This window comes from Anolis sagrei, chromosome 4, assembly GCF_037176765.1.
Source record: "Anolis sagrei isolate rAnoSag1 chromosome 4, rAnoSag1.mat, whole genome shotgun sequence".
Classification (NCBI taxonomy): domain Eukaryota; kingdom Metazoa; phylum Chordata; class Lepidosauria; order Squamata; family Dactyloidae; genus Anolis; species Anolis sagrei.
Genome location: NC_090024.1, coordinates 240,948,946 through 240,972,956, shown reverse-complemented (window position 1 = coordinate 240,972,956; position 24,011 = coordinate 240,948,946). Strand labels below are relative to the sequence as shown.

The following is a 24,011-nucleotide window of genomic DNA, read 5'->3' as shown; positions in this document are numbered from 1 at the left end:
CGGGAGTGAGTTCCACAGGTGAGGGGCCACCACTGAGAAAGCCCTGTTCCTCGTCCCCACCAGCCTCACTTGTGACAGTGGTGGGGTCAAGAGCAGCCCCCCCGCCCCCAGATGATCTCAGACTCCAGGGTGGGACGTAGAGGGAGATACGTTCGGACCAGAACCGTAAAGGGTTTTGATTTCTCTAGGAATGTCTGGATTCCCCAGTGCCACTCTATAATCAGTTTCTAATGGAAATTGATCGTAGAATTGCATTGAATGTCCTAGAGATTCCAACAGAAGGGTTGATCATTTTTTTGGCAGAACTTGACCATACAGTCATGCTGGAGGATCTAGAGATTTTTAAAGAAAATATTTAAATCAGATATCATAGAATCATAGAATCCTAGACTTGGAAGAGACCTCATTGGCCATCCAGTCCAACCCCATTCTGCCAAGAAGCAGGAATATTGCATTCAAATCACCCCTGACAGATGGCCATCCAGCCTCTGTTTAAAAGCTTCCAAAGAAGGAGCCTCCACCACACTCCAGGGCAGAGAGTTCCACTGCTGAACAGCTCTCACAGTCAGGAAGTTCTCTTCCTCATGTTCAGATGGAATCTCCTTTCTTGTAGTTTGAAGCCATTGCTCCATGTCCTAGTCTCCATGGAAGCAGAAAACAAGCTTGCTCCCTCCTCCCTGTGGCTTCTTCTCACATATTTATACATGGCTATCATATCTCCTCTCAGCCTTCTCTTCTTCAGGCTAAACATGCTCAGCTCCTTAAGCCGCTCCTCATAGGGCTTGTTCTCCAGACTTTTGATCATTTTAGTCACCTTCCTCTGGACACATTCCAGCTTGTCAATATTTCTCTTCAATTGTGGTGCCCAGAATTGGACACAATATTCCAGGTGTGGTCTAACCAAGGCATGACTTCCCTAGATCTAGACACTATGCTCCTATTGATGCAGGCCATATGTAATCAAATTGTGAATGTCTAACCTGTGCAAACACTTTACAAGGCAGTGCTCTCTCTCTCTGAGATTCCTCCTCTCACTAAATATCTTAGGTCAACATCTAGGAACCCTAATCCATATCCTATATGAAGCATGTTGATCATGTCAGGGGTTCTATGCAGTCATAAAACTCTTGTTCTTGCCGAAGCAACTCTATTCTGGTTAAGGAATCCGGTCTCCAAAAACACAGTTGTAGTGGTCTTCCACTCAAAAAACAAAACATGCAGAAACTTGTGTTCTTTCCCAAATAAGCAGGAAGGCTTTTCTTTCCCTTTTGTTGCAGCAGTATATGAATTATTTATTTATTTATTTAATTCATTTATATACTGCTTTTCTCAGCCCTTAGGTGACTCAAAGCAGTTAACAACAGCAATTTAAATGCACACATTACAAAACAATTGAAAGATTTAAAAACAATTGCATAACAACAATTAAACATCAATATAACAAATCATTCATGTCTCATCAATAGAATCAGAATCCAATCTCATCATCCGTTATTCCGTGTTCCTTGTAATCAATTACACTGTTTAATCGAATACTAGCCATCCCCTGCCACATGTTGCTGTGGCCCAGTCTGGTGATCTAGAAAATAAAGTAACGAGAAAGTGTTGGTTTCTAATATATGTAATTTCTCTATGTTTGTGGGTAAACAGTTCATGGGGTTCAGAATGCTCCTTGATTGTAGGTGAACTGTAAATCCGAGTAACTACAACTCCCAAATCTCAAGGTTTATTTCCCCCACACTCCATCTGTGTTCATATTTGGGCATATGGAGTATTCCTACCAAGTTTGGTCCAGACCCATCATTGTTTGAATCCACAGTGCTCTCTGGATGTTGGTGAACTACAACTCCTAAAGTCAAGGTCAATGCCCACCAAACCCTTCTAGTGTTTTCTGTTAGTCATGGGAATCCTGTGTGCCACGTTTAGTTCAGTTCCATCATTGATGGAGTTCAGAATGCTCTTTGATTGTAGGCGAACTATAAATCCCAGCAACTACAACTCCCAAATGGCAGGGGGTTGGACTGGATGGCCCATGAGGTCTCTTCCAACTCTATGATTCTTTTATTCTAAAACTTCTGTTGCAAGATCTCTGACAAGGGCTGGAAATATGCACAAGACCCTTTGAAGGACTGCTCTGAATATCCTCTGAAGAAGGAAGAAAATTTTAGAATATATGATGATGATGATGATTACAATTGGCTCTTCACATTCATGTGTTTAGCATTTGTTGAGTATTTGTGGGTTTGCTTCTCTCCAAAGTTTGCGGGTGCATAAGCTTAAGGGAGCAATAAAGAGCTTACCAACTGCTTCCAAAAATGCCCCAAATGAATAAAACAACTCGCAATTTATTTCTAATATTGAATAATTGGTATTTTAATGCAGTTAAATTGTGGCTTGTCCTGAGGGTTCCAGAAAAAGCAAATGTTTTGCCAGAAAAATAGCATTTTGCAGTTTGAAAATGGATCAACCGAGTGATGTAGTTGCTTGAAAAGCCAGTGCAGTTCTAGGATATACCAACAATGTGATGCGGCGGAAAAAAAGCCAATGGGATTTTGGCCTGAGTCAATAGGAGTCTAGTGTCTAGATCCAGGGAAGTCATGCTCTCCCTCTATTCTGCCTTGGTTAGATCACACCTGGAATATTGTGTCCAATTTTGGGCACCACAATGGAAGGGAAATGTTGACAAGCTGGAATGCATCCAGAGGAGGGCGACTAAAATGATCAAGGGTCTGGAGAACAAGCCCTATGAGGAGCGGCTTAAAGAGCTGGGCATGTTCAACCTGCAGAAGATTAGGCTGAGAGGAGACATGATGAGGGCCATGGATAAATATGTGAGGGGAAGTCATAGGGAGGAGGGAGCAAGCTTGTTTTCTGCTTCCCTGGAGACTAGGACTCAGAACAATGGCTTCAAACTACAAGAGAGGAGAATCCATCTGAACATTAGGAAGAACTTCCTGACTGTGAGACCTGTTCAGCAGTGGAACTCTCTGCCCTGGAGTATGGTGGAGGCTCCTTCTTTGCAGTCTTTTAAACTCTATGATTCTATCATACTGGATATTGAATCCTTTCAAGAGGAGCTCTCCTTGTAAAGTCTGAAACTTTGTTGTGAACTAATGCTGCTCCAATGTTTTTTGTGAACAACATGGGACTCATCTGGAGTTTCCAGCTCTCAGACTTTTGAATCTCAGGAAAGACATATCGCTGGATCCTGGTAGACGCTATTCCTACCCTGGTCAATCCCACAGATGAATCCACACTGCAGAATTAATGCAGTTTGACGCCACTCTGACTGCCATGGCTCAATGCTATGGAATCATAGGAGCAGAAGTGGCTCAACCCATTACGCAAAGTAAGCATTTGCAGTATAGTTGATTTTCCCCAGGGGCGCTCTTGAGGCGCTCTTGGGGGAAAATAGACCTTGACATATGCGAGTTGTAGTTACTGGAATGTATAGTTCACCTACAATCAAAGAGCATTCTGAACTCCATAATGATGGAATTGAACCAAATATGGCACACAATACTCCCACGACGAACAGAAAATATGTATCAATTAGGCTTGGGCGGTTTCGTTCGTTAATTTCGTAATTCGTTATTAATTCGTATTTAAATTAGCTTACAATCCAATATTGAGCCATTTTGGAATAGTGTGAGGAGTAATTAAGAATCGAAACAATTTTTCCAATTTTCGTAATTATTTCGTAATTATTTTCGTAATATAATATAATAATATATAATACAATATATTATAATAATATAATATAATATAATATAATATATATAATATAATATATTATAATAATATAATATACAATAATATAATATAATAATATATAATATAATATAATATAATATAATATAATATAATATAATATAATATAATATAGTTGTTGTTTGTTTTATCACACCAACAGTCAACAACAGAGGGAGAGGGAAGCTTCAGAAGTTCCCCCTGTCCCATTTGGAGGTTTTTTTAGCATATTGCGCAATCGCGTCCGCCATTAACGAATCAATTCGAAATTTACGAAATTTTGTAAATTTTGAAGTTTTTTAAAGAAAAAATTTGGAATTCTTTAAAAAAAAATGAAACGCAATGGACCCCCTAAAAACGAAACGAATTTAGAAACAAATTTTTTGTTTACCATTGAAAATTACCTAGGGCCACCTCTGCATAGGAGGGGGCATTTTACAAGGTCTTTAGCCTTCTCTGCAAAGAAGTGTTGACACTTCATCAAACTACAACTCCCAGGACCACATAGCATTGAGGAATGGTATCCAAAGTGGTGTCAAACTGCATTAATTCCATAGTATGGGTGCACTCATGGGATCTTCCAGATCAGGAACAGCATCTAGTAGAGAAAGATCACAGCCCAGCTATGTGTCCAGTGGATCAGAAATTGAGCCTTTTGGACAGGAGAACAGAACTCTTAACAGGCCAAACTGAAAACGCCGCTGGTTGTTCTCTCTCCCCTGAGACTATATTTCTTTTCCTGGAGACTCTTGAGAAGACGGGAAGTTATAAAACCCCCAAAGCTCGGGTCAAATGCTGGGACGAACTTGGCCATCCTCCTCCTCTCGCTGCAAGATTTCCACCAGCAAGCCGGGAGATGAAATGCCTTGAGAAGACAGGATCGCACACTCTGACCTGGCTCCGAGAGAGTCCCCAGGGCCTGCAGTTAAGGCTACGGGAAAATATAAACAGACATGATCTGAGGCACAAACGGTTGCATTGACGCCCTTTGCTGGATTTTTCTTTCTTGCAAGTCCAAACACTTGGACCCAAAGAGAGCAAATGCTGCAGACAGACCTCTTCCACAAGCTCAAACCCTGGTCCCAGTGCAAACTTGGGTCCTCTGGGTGTTTTCATAGAATCATAGAATCAAAAAGTTGGAAGAGACCTCATGGGCCATCCAGTCCAACCCCCTGCCAAGAAGCAGGAATATTGCATTCAAATCAGCCCTGACAGATGGCCATCCTGCCTCTGTTTAAAAGCTTCCAAACAAGGAGCCTCCACCACACTCCGGGGCAGAGAGTTCCACTGCTGAACGGCTCTCACAGTCAGGAAGTTCTTCCTCATGTTCAGATGGAATCTTCTCTCTTGTCGTTTGAAGCCATTGTTCCTTGTCCTAGTCTCCAGGGAAGCAGAAAACAAGCTTGCTCCCTCCTCTCTGTGGCTTCCTCTCACATATTTATACATGGCTACCATATCCCCTCTCAGCCTTCTCTTCTTCAGGCTAAACATGCCCAGCTCCTTAAGCCGCTCCTCATAGCGCTTGTTCTCCAGCCCCCACATTGCCTTACTGGAGAAAGAAAATAAGCTATCCAGAACAACTCTAAAATTGCAACAGCACAACGAGAGGAAACAAACAAGGACATCTAATCACCTCTCAACAAAAGTTCGCTCCAGGCACTGTCAGGCCATTATATGCTAATCAAGGTGGTCAGTTGAAACATTTATACCTAGCTCCAGCAGAGAAGAGTCCTTTGTCCCACCCTGGTCATTCCACAGATATATAAACCCTTTCTCCTACTTCCAACAGACCTCACTACCTCTGAGGATGCATGCCATAGATGCAGGCGAAACATCAGGAGAGAATGCCTCTAGACCATGGCCATATAGCCCGAAAAACTCTACAACAACCCAAAGAACAAGTAGTTTACTCTTCATAAATCAAAACAACATATTTACAATAATGTGATCAGTTGCATTGATGCACATGATGCTCTTTTATGAGACATTTAAAATGGTCTTTCTTTGTCCATGTGGATAAACCCCTTCAGCAGCGAATGAAGCAAGAGCACACTACAAACTCTGTCTCTCTCTCTCTGCTTCTCTCTGCTTCTTTGCAAACATCTGCATAGCTCAAGCCTGAAAAATATAACAGTATCCAAAAGTCCCAGGCTCAGCCTGCTCCCTGCGTGTAGCCTGACCAATCAGCTTCATGCATCTTATTGACACACACACTAACTGATTTCTTGCATGCTCCTGCATCAATAGGAGTCTAGTGTCTAGATCCAGGGAAGTCATGCTCCCCATGCTCTATTCTGCCTTGGTTAGACCACACCTGGAATATTGTTTCCAATTCTGGGCACGACAATTGAAGGGAGATGTTGACAAGCTGGAATGTATCCAGAGGAGAGCGACCAAAATGATCAAGGGTCTGGAGAACAAGCCCCATGAGGAGTGGCTCAAAGAGCTGGGCATGTTTAGCCTGCAGAAGAGAAGGCTGAGAGGAGACATGATGAAAACCATGTATACATATATGAGGGGAAGTCATAGGGAGGAGGGGAGCAAGCTTGTTTTCTGCTGCCCTGGAGTCTAGGACGCAATGGAATGATGGCTTCAAGCTACAAGAAAGGAGATTCCATCTGAACACGAGGAAGAACTTCCTGACTGTGAGAGCTGTTCAGCAGTGGAACTCTCTGCCCTGGAGTGTGGTGGAGGCTCCTTCCTTGGAAGCTTTTAAACAGAGGCTGGATGGCCATCTGTCAGGGGTGATTTGAATGCAATATTCCTGCTTCTTGGCAGAATGGGGTTGGACTGGATGGCCCATGAGGTCTCTTCCAACTCTTATTCTATGATTCTGGATTTCAATTCCCATAACCGGCTATTAAGAATAGTGGGAGTTGAAGTCCAAAACACCTGGAGCACCAAAGTTTGCCCATGCCTGATCTATACTGTAGAATTAATGTAGTTTGACACCACCTTAACTGCCACGGCTCAATGCTATGTTTCGTGGGAGTTGTTGTTTTACAAGATCTTTAGCCCTCTGTGTCAAGAGTCACGATGCCTCACCAAACTACAATTCCCAGGACTCCATAACATTGAGGAATAGCAGTTCAAATGATTTCAAGCTGCATTATTTCTACAGTATAGACACACCCTTGGAGAGTTCTCATTCGCAGGGTTGCCATAAGTCCCAACAAAAAGCGGTGGAATTTATCCAAGCTCTTGACTATAAGCTGAGTGCTCATTTCACTCCATTTTTGCATGTAAATTGTAGTTCTCAGCCAACCACTTCCCTGTGACATCACTGACTACCATCCCAGCCCCGTCAAGACCCTCAGCCTGTCAAGTAAGCCCCAAGCATGATTAACGATGCTCGGCGTTATCAGTGCCAACTTGCTTTTGTCCACCCCTTGGGAGAAGAGGAGGCCTTATTCCAGCCAAAGTCAATTGCCAACCACAACACAACATGCCAGGCCAAGAGCAAGGAGCCAGAGGCTTTTCTGTTCACGGGAAATGGAACTGTATTTTCCCCTTGCCCTACAGTATTTTCTCAAGACCAGGGGTGCATCCACATTGTAGATTTAATGCTGTTTGACGCCACTTTCACTACCATGGCTCAATGCTATGGAATCCTAGCAGTTAAAGTTTGCTAAGGTACCAGAATGCTTGGGATGAAATGTGTGCTGTCGCACGCTGCGCCTGTGCATAAGACTGTAGACAGGACATAAATTCTGTGTGCCGAACAGGACGCCGGGGCTGCCTCAGATTAAAGGCCCTTGGACCTCCCCAAAATAAAGTCTTTAGATTGTTTAAAGGTTCAACAAAGCTCTTTATTAATAAAAACAAACAGGTACTTTAAGGCTTTCTTAACAGTCTATTGGCTCTCTCTCAATCTTGTCCACAGGGAACAGGCACTATCTTCATAACTGTAACTAATGGGGAAATCCTTAACTTCTAATCTGGGCAGTCTGTCTTTGCCTCTGTTGGCGTGGAGCCCCTGCACCCGGTACCAACTGCTTCTGGCTTTTGCGAGAGACCCTTACCAAGCAGAGCTTTGTAGACTTCCAGGGGAAAAGGAGTTCAGGTTTCTGTGATGGTTGACTGAAGTCCCTCAGCAAAGGAGCTGTAAGGCTGTATGATCCTTGGCCAAGCTGTGGGCTGTATAACCCCGGCCAAGCTGTAGGAGACGAAGCTTTCTACAGGAGCTCTTGGTATTATGTCCTGCATGGAAAGTTTCTCTGTGTGGACTGACCCAAAAAGGCTCCTATTCCCTCCAAAACCCCAAAAAGGGGGCGGGACCAGGGAACCTAACTATAATTGACAGGTAGCTTGCCCTATGATTGCAGTGAAAAGAAGCCACCTATCTGCAGAGTCCCTGAAACTTAGAACTACAAACAAACATTCAATGCAAAGCAAACAAAATTGGAGCTCCTGGTACAGCTGTACCTGCACAAAATGGCTTTGTCAAAATAAAACTCCAGTGATTCTATTGCATTGAGCCATGGAGGTAAAAGTGGTGTCGAACTGCATTAATTCAAAGGTGTAGCTGTTCCTCAAATATGGGGAGCGAGGTGAGCTCCTGTCTATCAGCTCCAGCTTCTCATTCGGGGACATGAGAGAAGCCTCCCACAGGCTGGTAAAACATCTGGGTGTCCCCCTTGCAGACAGTCAATTCTCTCATACCAGAAGCGACTTGAAGTTTCTCAAGTTGCTCCTGACACAAATAATAATAAAATTTTAAAAATATTATTACTTACTTACTTATTTAGGTGATTTCTTGTAGCTTGAGGATGATGGTCGTCCAAGTGAAGTGTCTTGGCGGTAGGTCTGTAGGTGGCCCTGGAGCCCCATTCTTGATTCTTATCCTGCAATGAGGACAACAGTTTCCAGGTGGAAGTATAAAACATATAAAATGTTATACGTTGTCCAAATGCCCAATCACAGTCTCCCAAAGCAGTTACTCTACTCCCATCTCAAGAACGGAAAATGTGACGGCGCGAGTGGCGCCACCTATATGTAGAACTGTAAGTTGCAGGATTTGAACTGTTGTATCATGCCTGATTTTGTATTTTTACCCTGTAAATGTATAGTTGGATTGATTGGTTTTTACAGCTGTCAATCAATGTTGTTTGCACCAGTTATATTGCTCCTCCTGCTCAATTGTTTGATCCCACCTCTTCCTAGAGAGCAGGACAGTGTTTCCTTTTCCATTCCACCATCAAACTTTCTATCAGATGGACGTGAGAGAGAGACTTGGCTCTGAAGCCCTTGATTACGTTACTTCTCAGCACCAATTCTGAGGTTCTTACCCTTGAGACTTATGCTTTGTGTTCAGACCAACCTGAATAACTCTGAGAAGTCTCAAGCGCCTTCAAACCAGTTCTTTGGCACTAGAGGAAGGCTTTGTGCCTTCAAAATATAGGCCATTGGAATTGGGGTTGTGGTTATTCCGATATTCACAGCCATTGAGAAAGAGGGACCTGGAAAAGCTTCTCAGCTGCAAAACTCCTTGGACCCAAGACAACCAGAGACTGTAATGTATATTTTCCTTTACCCCTTTGAAACTTCCAGCTTATTGCCTTAAAGGGATAGCTCTTTGTGAACACTAAAATTTATTTTGAGTTATCTACAGTGTTTTGGTCCTTGGGAGTTCCAGTTTCCTAAAGGAGGGCAAGAAGCAATCCCCTGGGGAAAGATGTCACGTCCATGCCTCTTTCACTAAGGGTTTTATAGCCCCCAGGCACAACGGCACAGAAAAAGGAATGTTTGTGGACAGGAAAAGAGATTTAAAGATGGGCTTGAAGCCAACCTCAAAGACTGTGGCATAGAGAACTGGGAAGCCCTCGCCCTTGAGTGCTCAAACTGGAGGTCAGCTGTGATCAGCAGTGCTGCAGAATTCAAAGAGGCACGAATAAAGTGTGAAAGGGAGAAATGTGCCAAGAGGAAGGCATGTCAACCCAACCCTGACTGGGTCTGCCTTCCATCTGGAAACCGATTTCCTCACTGCGGGAGAACATGTGGATCAAGAATAGGGCTCCACAGCCACCTACGGACCCACCGACAAGACACTACACCTGGAAGTCCATCATCCTTGGTTTACAATGGATCGCCTAAGTAAGGGCTGAATGCATTTCCACAGATAGGCCTTCTTCATAAGAATCAGGTAATATCAGAATGGGCTGAAATTTGGATATTTACTGAATTTTGCTATTTTTTCATTTCTAAAGACACATGCTGTACAATAGGCATGGGCAAACTTTAGCCCTCCAGGTGTTTTGGACTTCAATACCCACAATTCCTTCGTTACAATTCCTTCGTTGGCCGAGTAAGATAGTCTTCCAGGATCAATATTCTGGTGGTCTGTATGGTCACAGCTGACCTCCAGCTGGAGCGCTCAAGGGCCAGGGCTTCCCAGTTCTCAGTGTCTATGCTAGAGTTTTCAAGGTTGGCTTTGAGCCTATCTTTAAATCTCTTTTCCTGCCCACCAACATTCTGTTTTCCATTCTTGAGTTCGGAATAGAACAACTGCTTTGGGAGACGGTGGTCGGACATCCGGACAACGTGGCTGGTCCAGCAGAGTTGATGCCGGAGGACCATCGCTTCAAAGCTGGTGATCTTTGCTTCGCCCAGCATGCTGATGTTTGTCTTCCCAAGAGATTTGCAGGATTTTCTGGAGGCAGCGCTGATGGAATCGTTCTAGGAGTTGCATGTGACGTCTGTAGACAGTCCACGTTTTGCAGTCATATAGCAAAGTTGGGAGGATAATAGCTTTATAAACAAGCACCTTAGTATCCCTACGGATGTCCCGATCCTCAAACTCTGCTTCATGCAGAAAAATGCTGCACTTGCAGAGCTCAGGTGGTGTTGTATTTCGGTGTCGCTGTTGACTTTGGTGGAGAGGTAGCTGCCAAGGGAACAGAAATGGTCAATGTCTTGTCGAAGGCTTTCTATCTACAAACTATCTACAGATCCACCAAGAAAATCCAACAAATGCTACGTTCAGCAAAGGAAAAGAGGGATCCTCTCAACTCTGCAGGAACCTAGCGAATACCATGCAGCTGTGGACAAGTCTACATAGGGACCACCAAATGCAGCAGCATCGCCCAGACACGAATCAAGGAACATGAAAGGCACTGCAGACTACATCAGCCAGAGAAGTCAGCCATAGCAGAGCACCTGATGAACCAACCTGGACACAGCATTTTATTTGAGAACACCGAAATGCTGGACCACTCCAACAACCACCATGTCAGACTACACAGAGAAGCCATTGAAATCCACAAGCATGTGGACTATTTCAAAAGAAAGGAGGAAACCATGAAAATGAACAAAATCTGGCTAGGTAAAGGTAAAGGTAGTGCCCTGACATTAAGTCCAGTCATGTCTGACTCTGGGGTGTGGTGCTCATCTCCATTTCTAAGCTGAAGAGCCAGAGTTGTCCGTAGACACCTCCAAGGTTATGTGGCCGGCATGACTGCATGGAGCGCCGTTACCTTCCCGCCGGAGTGGTAGCTATTGATGTACTCACATTTGCATGTTTTCAAACTGCTAGGTTGGCAGAATCTAGGGCTGACAGCGGAAGCTCACGCCGCTCCCCAGAATCAAACCTGCGACCTTTCGATCAACAAGTTCAGCAGCTCAGTGCTTTAACCCACTGCGCCACTGGGGGCTCCCGGCTACCAGTATTAAAAAACTCTAAAATTAAAACAGCAAAACAGCAGAGGGAAAACAATCAGGGACATCTAATCACCTCTCAACAAAAGATTGCTCCAGGCACTTCCAGGCTATCAAATGCTAATCAAGGTGGTCAGTAGAAACATTCACACCTAGCTCCAACAGACAAGAGTCCTTTGTCCCACCCTGGTCATTCCATAGATATATAAACCCTTTTTCCCAGTTTCAACAGACCTCACTACCTCTGAGGATGCTTGCCATAGATGCAGGCGAAACGTCAGGAGAGAATGCCTCTAGAACATGGCCATATAGCCCGAAAAAACCTACAACAACCTGGAAATGGTCAACATTTTCTAATGTTGAAGTCCAAAACACCCGAAGGGCCAAAGTTTGCCCGTGCCTGCGATACAGCGATGGTGCCTGGCCAATTAGTCCTTTAATGAGGGCCCTGCCAAAATCCATAGTAGTCTCCTTCACTCTGGGGAGCATTCTCTTGGATGTGAGGAATGATTGCAGACAGGACCCGAATCAGTTCCCTGGGACATGGTATAAATAGATGGAAGAGATGGAGAGAGAGAGAAGGAAATGCTTTCTGGGATCCCAACGGCTGCTAGGCATGAACCCAGCGAGGTCACAGCTGGTACTAATCAAGGAAGACTTCGCAGAACCAGAGCAAGGAAGGGGGATCTCTCCTCCTTTGAAAGGCGAAAGCGCTTGAGTCAGAGGAGCCTCCCTTGCTTTGCCTTCGAGGATGAGGTCAAGGCTCCGTCCTGGAGTGAAGGGCTGTGAGTCTAAAAAGAGCATGCAAAGAAAAGGCAAACTTCAGAAACAGAGGCGACTGGAGGCATGTAAGGAAAAGGGGGCAGAAGTCAACATCTGAATCCTTGTGAGAAGGCAGAGGCACGGAGCAGAGGTTGGGAAAGTCACTGGCTGTGAACACAAGGGGAGTCTGGGGACTGCGGCCCAGGAAAGCAAGGTTCCCAAGCTCTGGTTATTTACCTTTGGAGGTGTATGCTCTCCGATTGTTCGGTTGCAACACCCAGCAGTCTGGATCAGCAGAGGGAATTATGAAAAATGCTGGGAGTAGCAGTCCAACAATATCAGGAAGGGGGATATCCTTCGCACACTTCATTTACCCCTCTGGTACCATTTGGAGGAGGGTTGACCATGGATGATGGGACTAGCACTACCTTCACTCACTTCCTGAGACCACTTCGACCCTCATCCAATGACTGATCAAGACCAAACTTGGCACACAGAGCTACTATGATGCACTTTACATCCTGTTGTGGTTTGAAGGAGGATTGACCATGGATGATGGGACTAGCACTACCTACACTCACTTCCTGAGACCACTTCGACCCTCATCCAATGACTGATCAAGACCAAACTTGGCACACAGAGCTACTATGATGCACTTTACATCCTGTTGTGGTTTGAAGGAGGATTGACCGTGGATGATGGGACTAGCACTACCTACACTCACTTCCTGAGACCACTTCGACTCTCATCCAATGACTGATCAAGACCAAACTTGGCACATAGAGCCACCACAACGCGCTCTACATCGTGTTGCGGTTTGAAGGAGGATTGACCATGGATGATGGGACTAGCACTACCTACACTCACTTCCTGAGACCACTTCGACTCTCATCCAATGACTGATCAAGACCAAACTTGGCACACAGAGCTACTATGATGCACTTTACATCCTGTTGTGGTTTGAAGGAGGATTGACCATGGATGATGGGACTAGCACTACCTACACTCACTTCCTGAGACCACCTCGACTCTCATCCAATGACTGATCAAGACCAAACTTGGCACACAGAGCTACTATGATGCACTTTACATCCTGTTGTGGTTTGAAGGAGGATTGACCATGGATGATGGGACTAGCACTACCTACACTCACTTCCTGAGACCACTTCGACTCTCATCCAATGACTGATCAAGACCAAACTTGGAACACAGAGCTACTATGATGCACTTTACATCCTGTTGTGGTTTGAAAGTGGATTGACCATGGATGATGGGACTAGCACTACCTACACTCACTTCCTGAGACCACTTCGACTCTCATCCAATGACTGATCAAGACCAAACTTGGCACACAGAGCTACTATGACGCACTTTACATCCTGTTGTGGTTTGAAGGAGGATTGACCATGGATGATGGGACTAGCACTACCTACACTCACTTCCTGAGACCACCTCGACTCTCATCCAGTGACTGATCAAGACCAAACTTGGAACACAGAGCTACTATGATGCACTTTACATCCTGTTGTGGTTTGAAGGAGGATTGACCATGGATGATGGGACTAGCACTACCTACACTCACTTCCTGAGACCACCTCGACTCTCATCCAATGACTGAACAAAACCAAACTTGGAACACAGAGCTACTATGATGCACTTTACATCCTGTTGTGGTGTGAAGGAGGGTTGACCATGGATGATGGATGATGGGACTTGCAGTAGCATCACACACTTCATGAGACCACTGTGACTCTCACCAATGACAGAGCAAGATCGAATTTAGCACACACCCATAACCCACCCTAAATCTTGGTGCGGTTTGGAAGACTTTGGACCATGGATGATGGAAACTGCAGTTATCTTCACTCACTTCTTGAGACCGTTCTGACCTACACCAATGACTGATTAAGATCGAACTTGGCATACAGACCTCCCATGACCCACTCTACATCCTGGTATGGTTTGTGGGATGAACAACCATGGATGATGGGACTTACAGTACCTTCATTCACTTCCTGAGAGCACTGCAACTCACATCAATGACTGATCAAGACCAAACTTGGCACACAAAGCCCCCATGACCCACCCTACATCCTGATGCAGTTTGGAGGAGGATGGACCATGGGACTTGCATATGGGAGTTGTAGTTCACCTGCACCCACTGAACACAGATGACATTGGGTCTAGACTAAAACTGCAGCACAGAGAAACAATGCCTATCTCAAATAACCCGGGCACCGCTGGGTCCCCAAGCTAGTATATTGTATCGTCAAAGGCTTTCATGACCGGATTCACTGGGTTGTTGTAAAAAAAAAAATCCAGCAAATGCTACATTCAACAAAGGACAAGAGGGATCCTCTTGTCTCTGCAGAAGTCTACCATGTACCATGCAACTGTGGACAAGTCTGCATAGAGACTATCAAAAACAGCATTGCCCAAACACGAATCAAGGATCATGAAAGGCACTGCACACAGCTGTACAAAATCCACATTGAACTGGATTATATGGCAGTGTGGACTCAGATAATCCAGTTCAAAGCAGATATCATGAATTATCTGCCTTGATATTCTGGATTACATAGTTATGTGGAAGGGCCCAGAGAGGTCCTTTAAAGTTTGGAATAGAAGAAGATGAATCATTCCCATGTCAAGAGCTGTAAACATGGATTAGAACAAAGGGGCTTTGGGTGCTCTGTCTATTGCAGGGAATTCCAACAAAATGCCTTTTTTTCATAGAATCCTAGAATCAAATAGTTGGAAGAGACCTCATGGGTCATCCAGTCCAACCCCATTCTGCCAAGAAGCAGGAATATTGCATTCAAATCACCCCTGACAGATGGCCATCCAGCCTCTGTTTAAAAGCTTCCAAAGAAGGAGCCTCCACCACAATCCGGGGCAGAGAGTTCCACTGCGGAATGGCTCTCACAGTCAGGAAGTTCTTCCTCATGTTCAGATGGAATCTCCTCTCTTGTAGTTTGAAGCCATTGTCCATTGCGTCCTAGTCTCCAGGGAAGCAGAAACCAAGCGTGCTCCCTCCTCCCTGTGGCTTCCTCTCACATATTTATACATGGCTATCATATCCCCTCTCAGCCTTCTCTTCTTCAGGCTAAACATGCCCTGCTCCTTAAGCCGCTCCTCACAGGGCTTGTTCTCCAGACCCTTGATTATGGTATTTTAGTCGCCCTCTTCTGGACACATTCCAGCTTGTCAATATCTCTCTTGAATTGTGGTGCCCAGAATTGGACACAATATTCCAGGTGTGAGGAGGAATATTTTGGAGGGCCACAGCTTGGGCTTGTTCTGCTGCATAGCATCCAAGAAAAAGAAATGGAAGGATGCATGGGAATTTTCAGCTACCATGCCTGCTCCAAACATTCAACCCCAAACAAGTCATTTCTGGTGTGAGAGAATTGGGTGTCTGCAAGGACGTTGCCCAGGGAACGCCCTGATGTTTTATCATTCTGTAGGAGGCTTCTCTCATGTCACTACATGGGAAGCCAGAAGCTGGAGCTGATCGACGGGAGCTCACCCTGCTCCCCAGATTTGAACTGCCAACCTTTTGGTCAGCAGTCCTGTTGGCACAAGGGTTTAACCCATTGTGCCACTGGGAGCTCCTTGGAAAATGCATATAAAATATTCGCATTGTATAGGAAACATGTAAGCCTTGGGACATATGGGGTCTTCATGGTTTTCAACTGTGACCCTAAAACTGTGACACACTAAAACAGTGGCTCTTAATGAGACATGCCGCATTATCACGGGGTGTCTGCACCCTACACCACTGGAGAAATTACATTGTCTAGCCGGTATCGCATCACCTGACATCCGCCGGGAAGTGGCAGCCAATAGTGAAAGGACCAAGGCAGAGACATCTCCAGCTCATCCCCTGTTTGGGTATCAGCAAGCACGTCAATGACTTAAATCAAGACATAGTTTTCTTAGATCTACAGAGACACTCGCTGGAACGCCTCAACAAGCGAGAGTCCAAAAGTGGCAGGCTCAAACCCAGAACCCCAACCAATGGCTGATACCAAATGAGAGACTCCCTCCTGGGCACACAGAGGACTGGGCGACTTGGAAGGCGCTGAACAGACTGCGCTCTGGCACCACGAGATGAAGAGCCAACCTTCAGAAATGGGGCCACAAAGTGGAATCCACGACATGCGAGTGCAGAGAGGAGCAAACCACAGACCACTTGCTGCAATGCAACCTGAGACCAGCCACATGCACAATGGAGAACCTTCTTGCAGCAACACCAGAAGCACTCCAAGTGGCCAGATACTGGTCAAAGGACATTTAATCAACTACCAAACTCACACATTTTGTGTTTTCTCTGTTTGCTTTGTTCTGTTAGAAATGTAATATAATTGACTGGCTGCCCTGTGACCCCCAGATCCCTGGAATCCCCCCCCCCCCACACACACATATATATCCCAATTTCTTTATGCTTTTGAAAACCTCTGGGATGAGCATTATTTGCCCTACAAAGATAACAAGTGTGGCATGCAGAGATTTCTTTCTAAAGTGGGCTTTCGATCCCCAGAAATTGCAGCCCACCCCTGGCATGGTGGCATTTGCAGCGGACCATGGAATGATGCAGAAATCTGCGTAAGAGCCTGAAAATAAAGTTCTTGGCTTTGGAGCCTGTGTGAGTGTGTGTAAAACATCCCATTTGAAATATGAGCTGCACCAGTGGGGGTGGGGAGTCGAGCATCAAACTCATCTGGATTTCCCCCCGTTTCCCTCTCTCTCCCTCTCTCTCTTGGTGAGGCTGGCCAATATTGCTGCTGCAGCCAGTAAGGATGATAAAAGAAAGAGCATTGGCGGCTTTAAGGGGGCATCTAGAACAGGAGGAGAAGAATACAGAACGGTGAAAGGGGGCTCTAACCACTTCTGCGCATCAGGAGGAACTAAGGCAAAGCCTTCCCAAGGACTGGGTGTTTGCAGTTGCCACTGCAACTATGTGGAAGATGGGCACCCCCCACATTTGGGCCTTTGGCTCCCTGCTGGCGGTCTTCTGGGCAGAGGGCAGCCAGAGGAGGGCACTGGAGAGCGGTCTCCGTCGCCGCTCCCACCGTGTGCAGCAGGGGCGCTGCAGCTACACTTTTGTCCTGCCAGAGGTTGACCCTCTGCCCTGCCACCAGCAGCGCCCAGGGGACACCTTCAACCCCAACATCCTGCAGCGGGATTCACCGGCCGGACCCTTGCTGAGGAGCGATGAGGAGGACCAGTCTGCCCAGCGATACCAGCAGCTTGAGCGGGTCTTGGAAAACAACACCCAGTGGCTGCTGAAGGTAAGTGAGGCCATGGCCAGGTTACCAATGGTCCACCTGGAAGGAATGCTCCACAGGGCACCATCTTGTGATATGCACACAGACAGACATCCGAGGAGAGATACATATATTGTGTTGTGATGGTATTTATCGTCTCAAAAGTAAACCGAGGGTATAGTTGTAATGTATTTTAAAAACACAAAGTTTAAAAAACTTGGCTTTATACTAAATGTCCTTTGACCAGTAGCTGACCACTTGGAGTGCCTCTGGTGTTGCTGCAAGAAGGTCCTCCATTGTGCATATGTCAGGGCTCATTGTAATAAGTGGTTTGTGGTTTGCTCCTCTCCACACTCGCATGTCGTGAACTCCACTTTGTGCCCCCATTTCTTAAGGTTGGCTCTGCATCTTGTGGTACCAGAGCTCAGTCTGTTTAGCGCCTTCCAGGTTGCCCAGTTTTCTTTGTGCCCAGGAGGGAGTTGCTCATCCACTGATTGAGGTTCTGGGTTTTAACCTGTCACATTTGGACTCTCGCTTGCTGAGATGTTCCTCCAAGTATGTCTGTCAATCTTAGGAAACTGACTGGTAGTGGCATTGTGTTGTTATTGTATATTCTTTGTATGTTAACACATGTTGTGAATCCCTCTTTGAAGGTGAGAAGGTCAGTATATAAAACCTTGAAATAATGGTACAACCTGGGGATCACAACCAGAGACAGTGAAAACATCTGCCCTTGCTCTTTGCTACTCTGCTGCTGAGTACGCATGCCCAGTGCAAAGCACATCTCACCACACTAAAACAGTGCAGTCTGTTCAGCACCTTCCAAGTTGCCCAGTCTTCTGGGCACCCAGGAGGCAGTCTCTCATTCGGTATCAGCCATGGCTTAAGGTTCCAGATTTTAGCCTGCCACTTCTGGACTCTTACTTGCTGAGGTGTTACTGCGAGTATCTCTGTAGATCTTAGAAAGCTATTTCTTGATTTAAGACAGGTTCTCGCCCTGTGGGTCTCCAGATGTTTTGGCCTTCAACTCCCAGAAATCCTAACACCTGGTAAACTGGCTGGGGTTTCTGGGAGTTGTAAGCCAAAATACCTGGGAATCTACAGGTTGAGAAACACAGATTTAAGGTGTTGGCTTGCTGGCTGATGTGTGATGGTGTCAAGATAGAAAAGCATGTGGACATTTGGGGACAGGCTACGAACTCTCTCTACTTGCCTCCCCAGGAGTTGGTCACATTATCTTCCCACTCCAGCTGCACTGCACAGCACTGGAGTGACAGAAGAGGTGATTGGTGCGTTGGCTCATTACTGCTGAGCAGATTCCAATCTCTGTCAACTTGGTCAACATTCAGGCAAGACATCCCCTTTGGCTTCAGCACCACCACCAAGCTAGACCCATGACAACATAACACAATCCCTCCGATGGCTTGGTTCTCATGCATGCCCAGGTATTTGGGGAATGGTTCCCGGGACCATCCACTATTGGCCTTGACTTTTCACTGAATGCTAATCCAAGTGATAGGTCAGTAAGAGTTTGACCTGGAAACCAAAGAAATAAGGAAGCATCCCAAGGTTGCATCATTAAGGATGAGTGCTAAAGCCACCCTGAGTCCCCTTATGGGGAGAAGGGCAGGGTAGAAATGTACGAAATAAAGCCACTCCCTCCGAAGCAGGTAGTTGGCAGGAAAATGTTTAGGGTTTTGGAGTTTTTTTAGACTTCTAGATAAGGGAGGAATTACCTGTATAGTCCGGTATATCCGGGGTCAAGTGCTGAGCTCTGAAAAAAGGGAGTAATATAGAAAACAAAAGAGGATCTTTTCACACCTGGAGTGAGCATTTCTCTTTCAGTCTCAGTTTTTGAATTATAGTAAACCCTCCACATTCACTGAAGTTCAGAACTCAGGATCCCTAGGAAAGTGAAATCTGGGGAGTGAGGTGAGCTCCCATCTGTTAGCTCCAGCTCCCCATGTGGGGACATGAGAGAAGCCTCCTACAGGATGGTAAAAAAATCCAGACATTCCCTGGGGAGCGTCCTTGCAGACAGCCAATTCTCTCACACTAGAAGCACCTTGCAGTTTCTCAAGTCATTCCTGACATGAAAAAAACCAAATAAATAAATTGTCATTATTATTTTTTTATCTGTGAGAGCATCTCCTGAGCAATGTCTAGTTATTCCAGGCTAACTCTGTGATTGACATGTGGTGGAATCTAACCATAACATTGTTCCAGAGGGCATAGAATTTCCAAGAAACCTCTCTCACTGGAAATCTCTAGGTTTTCCAGGATGGTCAGATGAAATGGTGACACTAGAGAATGTAGAGATTCTGAGATAACATTTTAATGGAATTTGTGAACGCTCAAATCTGCAGAAGTCATAACCACAAATGTGATGGACAACTGTATAAGATGACTAGCATAGAAGGAATGTCCTGATGGTAAGAGCAGATTGCGTATCTCAGAAGGTGATAAGTTCTTCTTTGTGGGAGAGTTTGGACTAGAGGATGGATGGCCATGTGCCAAGGAGGCTTCATCTGCACGATTTCCTGCAACAAACAGAACTATAGTGCAAGTGGCCCTATAGTTCTCTGGTTCTCTATGATTCTTCATTTAAAGTTGAGCAAAAACAATAACAATGCAATATTCCTGCTTCTTGGCAAGGGGTTGGACTGGATGGCCCATGAGGTCTCTTCCAACTCTTTGATTCTATGATTCTACATCCAACATAATTAACAAATTCACCTTGTCCTGTAGACATTGAAGTATTCCTTCTACTTTTGCGAGGGTTAGTGGCAAAGGCTAAGCATACCCAGGTCCCTAAGCCACTACCCACAAAAATTCATGTTATTCCAACCTTTGACCATTTTGGTTTCCCCTCTCTGGACAACTTCCCGTTTGCTGATATCCTTCTTGAAGTGCTTTGCCCAGAACTGGACACAGGGTTATTCCAGGTGAGGTCTGACCAAAGCAGAAGAGAATGGGTATATGATTTCCCTCATTCTTGATACTATGCTGGGATGGCATGCCCGAGCCTTTGGGAAAACTATAATGTCTTGCTTTACTTTCTGATACCTTCTGTTAAGATAAAGACCCTTAACAAACGGAGGCACTTTAGGCAAGATGAAAAGATAACCAAAATGAGTTTACTGAAAACAGGATGAATAAAGGGTTAACTCCACCAGGGACTATCATAAGATAACTTAAAACAATACATTACAAAAGGAGATTTTGCTAGTTGCATTAATCTTTCCTGGAATCCTCTGATGCAAAGCGATGGATTATAAATTGCTGCTTACAAACTGTCTTAATCTTCTCTCCTGTGAAGCTTAGGCAGACCAAAAGCTTCTGATGTCCTTTGGACTGTTAGTATAATAATTGGACTGGATGGCCCATGAGGTCTTTTCCGAATCTATGATTCTATGAGTCTGCTGGGAAGTGTAAGATCCCACTTGCTTCCTCTCCTCGTCCTTTGCTGAGGTTATTGCATGCCAATAATCTTTACACTATAAACATGTTTTGCAACTATCAAAACAAGGTGAGACCAAAAGGGGAAAGTTGGAGGCGGTGAGAGAAACTGGGACATTTTAAAAGCAATTGAGAAGCATGGGACGAGAGAGGATTAATCAGAAGTGTCCTTTCCAAATCTGAACAGGAAGGGGAGAGGATATTGACTAGATTTTGCATAGCCACTCCTCTGGTATACATCTCCATGAGCAGAGGGTTGGACTAGATGGTCCTTGGGATCCTGTCCAACTTATAGTTGTATTATAATGCTGAAAAACATTATGTAACAATGTGTTGTTGTAGGTTTTTCTGGGTTATACGGCCATGTTCTAGAGGCATTTTCTCCTGACGTTTTGCCTGCATCTATGGCAAGCATCGTCAGAGGTAGTGAGGTCTGTTGGAAGTAGGAAAATGGGTTTATATATCTGTGGAATGACCGGGGTGGGACAAAGGACTCTTGTCTGCTGGAGCTAGGTGTGAATGTTTCAACTGACCACCTTATAGAATCATAGAATCAAAGAGTTGGAAGAGACCTCATGGGCCATCCAGTCCAACCCCCTGCCAAGAAGCAGGAATATTGCATTCATATCACCCCTGACAGATGGCCATCCAGCCTCTGTTGAAAAGCTTCCAAAGAAGGAGCCTCCACCACACTCCAGGGCAGAGAGTTCCACTGCTGTACGGCTCTCACAGTCAGGAAGTTCTTCCTCATGTTCAGATGGAACCTCCTTTCTTGTAGTTTGAAGCCATTCTTCCGCATCCTAGTCTCCAGGGAAGCAGAAAACAAGCTTGCTCCCTCCTCCCTGTGGCTTCCTCTCACATATTTATACATGGCTATCATATCTCCTCTCAGCCTTCTCTTCTTCAGGCTAAACATGCCCAGCTCCTTAAGCCGCTCCTCATAGGGCTTGTTCTCCGAGGAGTGGCTTAAGGAGCTGGGCATGTTTAGCCTGGAGAAGAGAAGGCTGAGAGGAGATATGATAGCATTTGATTAGCATTTGATGGTTTGGCAGTGCCTGGGGGAAAATTTTTGTTCCTGGATTACAAATATCTTTTCCTAATTGGATATATCATTAAAAACACATAGAAAACCTTTATTAACCTGCAAAACCTTTGTTTTGTGCGACATCCTGCAACACAATTTGCTATAGTTTTTCAATGGATATCTCAACGAGTCTCAACCAATTCGACCTAGTTTGCGGCAGCCACAAACACAAAGTTTCTGGAGTGTAACAACTACTTTCAAAGTAAGTATTACACAACTAAACAGGAAAAAAGAAACAGTTTCAAACCAGGAGCAAAACATTTTTCAAATGTTACCATCATTAACTAGCATCCTGGAAGGAAGTGTATATGTGAATAATGTGTCCCTTCCCCATCAACCCGCCTTTCATTCCCACTATCCCCACTGTCCCCTCTGCATTTGGGACTGGAACAGGGCACGGGGGTCAGAGGATGTGGTTTCCCAAGCATGTTCCTAAATCTTGGCTTCCTTTTCGAAAACCCGTCTTCCTTCCGGGGCTCATGGACATTTAGGTTCCCAGGGGGGTTTGGCAGGCCTGTCACCAGAAGCGGATGTCTGATTGTTTTTACTTTGGAGTTGGGGAAGGGACAAAGGAGGGGGAAGAATCTGAAATAGACAGAGAAATATTAAATATGATTCTTCTTATAAATATACTCTCCTCAATGCCTTTCCATCATCACTCTCCTTTGTAAACATTGGTCAAACAATCTTCGGAGGTGGGAATCTCAATTTTGATATGCAGCTCCTGATCTGATTTTGCAGGTTTTTAATTGTATTGTTTTAAGTGGGTTAAACTGCTGAGCTGCTGAACTTGCTGATCGAAAGGTTGCAGGTTCAAATCTTGAGAGCGGGGTGAGCTCCTGCTGTTAGCCCCAGATTCTGCCAACCTAGCAGTTCGAAAACATGCAAATATGAGTAGATCAATAGGTACTGCTCCAGCGGGAAGGTAATGGCGCTCCATGCAGTCATGCCGGCCACATGACCTTGGAGGTGTCTATGGACAACGCCGGCTCTTTGGCTTAGAAATGGAGATAAGCACCAACCCCCAGAGTCGGACACGACTGGACTTAATGTCAGGGGAAAACCTTTACCTTTACCTTTTAATGTTGTGGGATGCTTTGGTTTATCAATCAAAACAGAAAAGCAAAGCGCAATAAATAATTCTATGCTTAATGAATTGTCAAAGGCTTTCATGGCCGGAATCACTGGGTTGTTGTAGGTTTTTTCGGGCTGTATGGCCATGGTCTAGAGGCATTCTCTCCTGACGTTTCGCCTGCATCTATGGCAAGCATCCTCAGAGGTAGTGAGGTGCTTATGTTTTGCATACTATGCTTATGTTTTGCATACTATGTATGTTGGTGTTTTGCTATTTTGAAACTGCCCTGAGTCCCCTAGGGGAGACAGAGTGGTATATAAATAATTTATTATTATTATTATTATTATTATTATTATTATTATTATTATTTAAAACACAAGATGCATCCACAGCAGACACTCTGCTGGCTGTTGAACTGGATCACACATTGGACACTTCCCAAGTGTCTAGGACTGTGTGATGTATTGACAAATAATGCATACAGGTCCCAGTAAGGTGGCCTTCTGCAGCTGGCAGATGGTAATTTTGTCAGCGCCGATTGTGTTTAAGTGCAGGCCAAGGTCTTTGGGCACTGCACCCAGTGTGCCGATCACCACTGAGACTACTTTGACTGATTTGTGCCACAGTCTTTGCAGTTCGATCTTTAAATCCTCGTACTGTGTCGGCTTTTCTAGTTGTTTCTCTTCAAGCCTGCTGTCACCGGGGATTGACAATCCATACTTTGTTTTTTAACACGATCGTGAGGTCAGGAGTATTGTGCTCCAAAACCCTGTCTGTCTGAATTCGGAAGTCCCAGAGGAGTTTGATGTGTTCATTCACTGTAACTTTTTTCCGGCTTGTGATCCCACCAGTTCTTTGTCGCAGGCAGATGGGATTCGTGGCAAAAGTTCCAATGAATCATCTGAGCAATGGTGTTGTGCCTCTGCTTGTAATCTGTCTGCGCGATCTTCTTGCAGCA

At 45.1% G+C, this 24,011-nt stretch overlaps 1 protein-coding gene across 1 annotated transcript in view; it reads left to right on the top strand.

Moving 5' to 3' along the window:
* The first annotated feature begins 16,894 nt into the window (after nucleotides 1–16,894).
* The window catches only part of ANGPT4 (angiopoietin 4), a 49,789-nt gene continuing 42,672 nt past the window's right edge, over nucleotides 16,895–24,011 (top strand). The window contains exon 1 of the mRNA XM_060771872.2: nucleotides 16,895–17,459. Coding sequence (XP_060627855.2) covers nucleotides 17,127–17,459 — 333 coding nt within the window. The 5' untranslated portion in view covers nucleotides 16,895–17,126. The remainder of the gene's footprint in view (nucleotides 17,460–24,011) is intronic.